The sequence below is a fragment of the Apis dorsata genome, unplaced genomic scaffold (assembly GCF_000469605.1).
Source record: "Apis dorsata unplaced genomic scaffold, Apis dorsata 1.3 scaffold_887, whole genome shotgun sequence".
Lineage (NCBI taxonomy): Eukaryota > Metazoa > Arthropoda > Insecta > Hymenoptera > Apidae > Apis > Apis dorsata.
The window spans coordinates 393,637-397,182 of record NW_006264003.1 but is presented as its reverse complement, the minus strand read 5'-3'; the positions used below and the strand labels follow the sequence as shown (position 1 = coordinate 397,182).

At 20.1% G+C, this 3,546-nt stretch overlaps 1 protein-coding gene across 1 annotated transcript in view; it reads left to right on the top strand.

Annotated features, from left to right (window-relative positions):
* The window catches only part of LOC102682008 (CCR4-NOT transcription complex subunit 6-like), a 92,524-nt gene extending 90,525 nt beyond the window's left edge, over positions 1–1,999 (top strand). Inside the window, exons 6-8 of the mRNA XM_006623403.2 lie at positions 756–933; positions 1,028–1,167; positions 1,280–1,999. Of these exons, the coding sequence (XP_006623466.1) occupies positions 756–933; positions 1,028–1,167; positions 1,280–1,356 (395 nt within the window). The 3' untranslated portion in view covers positions 1,357–1,999. The remainder of the gene's footprint in view (positions 1–755; positions 934–1,027; positions 1,168–1,279) is intronic.
* Positions 2,000–3,546: the final 1,547 nt, after the last annotated feature.

Below are 3,546 nucleotides of genomic sequence, written 5' to 3'. Positions count from 1 at the left end.
TTTTAATATATATTATTAACATATGGAACATCTAAAATACATCATTTGAATAAAAATTGTTTTCGATAATAGAAAAAATACTTTAAATGATTTAAATTTGGTTCTTAAATTTTTTATAAATCTTAATTTATAAAATTATTTATTTATCTTAATTTATAAAAATTAAAATTTTTATTTATATTCCTAATGTTTTAAGACGAATAAAATATTTTGATGTTTAAAAATGAATATAATAACTTATTCAATATCAATTATAATGTTGATTTAAAGATAATCTATCAGAAAATAAATCCAAAAACATATTCAAATTTTAAAAAAATAAAACTAATCTTCATTTATAAAAAGATTATACTTATCAAAATTATATTCTTCTGAAAATCAAATAAATTAATTTGACATATTTTTTTTTATTATAAAAAGACTTATTCAAGAAATCTGTTTTAGATGTTCTATTTTATATATATAAAATTATTAATATTTGAAAAATTTTATAAATATATTAAGTATTGCTTTAAATATCAATAAATTTAATATTAACATTATTTCATATAATTACTAATTTGTTTTATTAAATATATAAAAATTTCTAATATAAAAATTTTTTTTTATTATTTATTATTATTATTATTTTTTATTATTATTATTACCTCATATTTCTTCATATTTATATTTTATGTATGTATTTTTTATATATGTTATATATATATATTTAAATATATATGTTATATATATTATATATTTAAAAATCTGTTTAGGTGTAATTGAATTTCTTACTTCGGGACGAGTAGCGGCTGATCACCGTGATTTTAAAGACTTAGCTTACAAATCATGCTTACAAAAGATCTCTGGTTGCGATAAACCTAATGAATTTACTCATTCTTTTAAACTTGCATCTGCATATAGTGAAGATATTATGCCCTATACTAATTATACGTAAGTTTTTTATATATTATGTTAATATATTTTTTTCATTTTATATAAAATAAAAGTTAAGAATTTTTTTCTTTTTTTTTTTTTTTTTTTATAGATTCGAATTCAAAGGTATAATAGATTACATTTTCTATTCGAAACAAAGCATGGTACCATTAGGACTTTTAGGTCCTTTAAGTGCAGATTGGTTTAAAGAACATAAAGTAGTTGGTTGTCCACATCCACATGTTCCATCTGGTAAGATTTTTTATAAATAATAAAAAAAAATTTTTTTTATCTTATATATAAAATGTATTTAATAACTTATCATAAAATTGAATATTTATAATTACAAATTAACATTTTTTAGATCACTTTCCTTTATTAGTGGAACTCGAAATGACACCAACAGTAGGAACAAGCAATGGATTGATTTCACGCAGGTAGCAACCGCTGCGATCTAGGCCCAAGTAACTATAAGGGAATATTAAATGATAATAAAAAAGAAATCCCCATCACATTTTCTCTTACTTCTGGCTCTAGCAATATCACTCGCAGTCGATAGTTACTTCAATAGCGAATGTTACAAATACTCCATATTACCGCACATTCAACAAAATATTGATGAATACATAATTCTAATGACCAGGTGAAGGGAGGTGTGTTGTAATGCGTTTAGCCCATGTATAGTGTATTGCATTTTTAAGAACTTTCCCATATTAAGAGTATTTTAATCTTTACTATCATCATAATGTAGATACCTATTTTCCTACAAAACTATATTCCGATCAAGCCTCTGTGATATTCACATTAACAATTGGAACAATTTCACATATTTATTAATAAATTAGTATCTACTAGAAAGTCCTTAATCTCTTCCTAAATGTCATTACAACATTCTCCAAGCCAACTTTTTGATAAGAATGCTGCCATCCAATGAGAAATTGTATTTTTAAACAAAACAAAAACAAAAAATATGAAAACACACTATACTGGGCTGTGCGAAGTGATTGGAGTTAACTTAACAATTTCAATGCAAGTACAAATCTGTTCTTATTGGCCACGTATATTGAGAATGATAATGTTATATAAGGAAATAGATAATATTGTAGCGAGTGTATTTGTAAGTATAATAATATAATGATGTTCATCATTCATAGTATTCTGAAAATCAGTTGACATTTACTCATTAGATATTCAGTTCCAATTATTAATATAAATAACAATACTAATTTACTACTTGTTAATTCAGTTGCATTTAATCCAAATTGTATAGCAAAATTTATATTTTCTTTTGTTACTTCATATTGCACATTTTTTCTTTAAGTGTATATAAAATTAAATCAATATATTTTTTTTTAAATTTTTAATTTATAAGCATTATAATATATATAATAAATATAATAATTTTTTACTTTATTAAAAATAAATCAATTAAACGTTTATAATTTTTATTTAATATGATTTATGCAAAAATACTAATAAAATTTTATTCTTTTACTTTATATATAACATTTGTTTCTGTACTGAAAGTGTACACAATATCATTTATATAAATAATGAATATAATTTATCATATATACATATATATAATTTATTATATTATAATAAATTTTATTGCTCTATTTTTTCTCTAAATAAATTTCTTTAAACATTTTATAAATATTTTATTAGACTTTCAATAGAAGATTTAATTAAAATTTTTTTCATATTAAAATATTATATGCAATAAATAAAATTATTATAAAAATTATTATAAAATAAATATAGAAATTATTTTTAATTCATTATTGATCAATTATTATAAATATACATATAAAATTTTAATTTTTTCATTAAAAAAAGAACATGGTGTACGAAAACCATTAATTTGATACTCATTAAGATTACTTATATGTATTTATATACTTGTTAACATTTATAATGACTAGTGTTCCTATCTTATGAACAAAACGGCACTATTGATATACTATATAGTTTTCATAATTGTCACTTATTTTCTATTAATGTTGGATAGAAATCTCAAATATCAACTGAATTATACAAGTAGTACATAATTAGTTTAACAAAGACATGTGTGTAGTAAATGTATAAAGTAAATAATTGCGATATAGTTTTAATTAATGAAAATAGAAGTGGCAATCCCTATTTGTATATGCATTCACAAATAAACATATAATAATTGAAAAACATACACAAATTTTAAGATAATTATTTATAATTTTAGGCCTGCATTGCAATTTCATTTTCTTTCTTAAAAAAGTCTTGAATTTAATTTGCTTTTAAAACTTAATATTAATGAAGTAAATGATACCTGATACTAATATTTTTTAAGACAAATTTTTTTTTAAGTGTTAATATTCACAATATTTTTAAACTCTGTATATTTTTTGTTCGACTAATGTATCATTACAATTACTGAAACTATTTTTGTCAAATAATATAAAATTCTTGTGTAATAAAATAAAATTTTTTTGAATGCGTATTAATTTTCAAATGATGTTAAATCACATAATTATATTTTAATTAAAAAAATACCTGTATCTTCTATGTGAAAGAAAATCAATATGATATTTTTTATGATATTTAATATTTTCAAAAATAGACTTTTCTTAAAAGCATAATATTCAAAATATT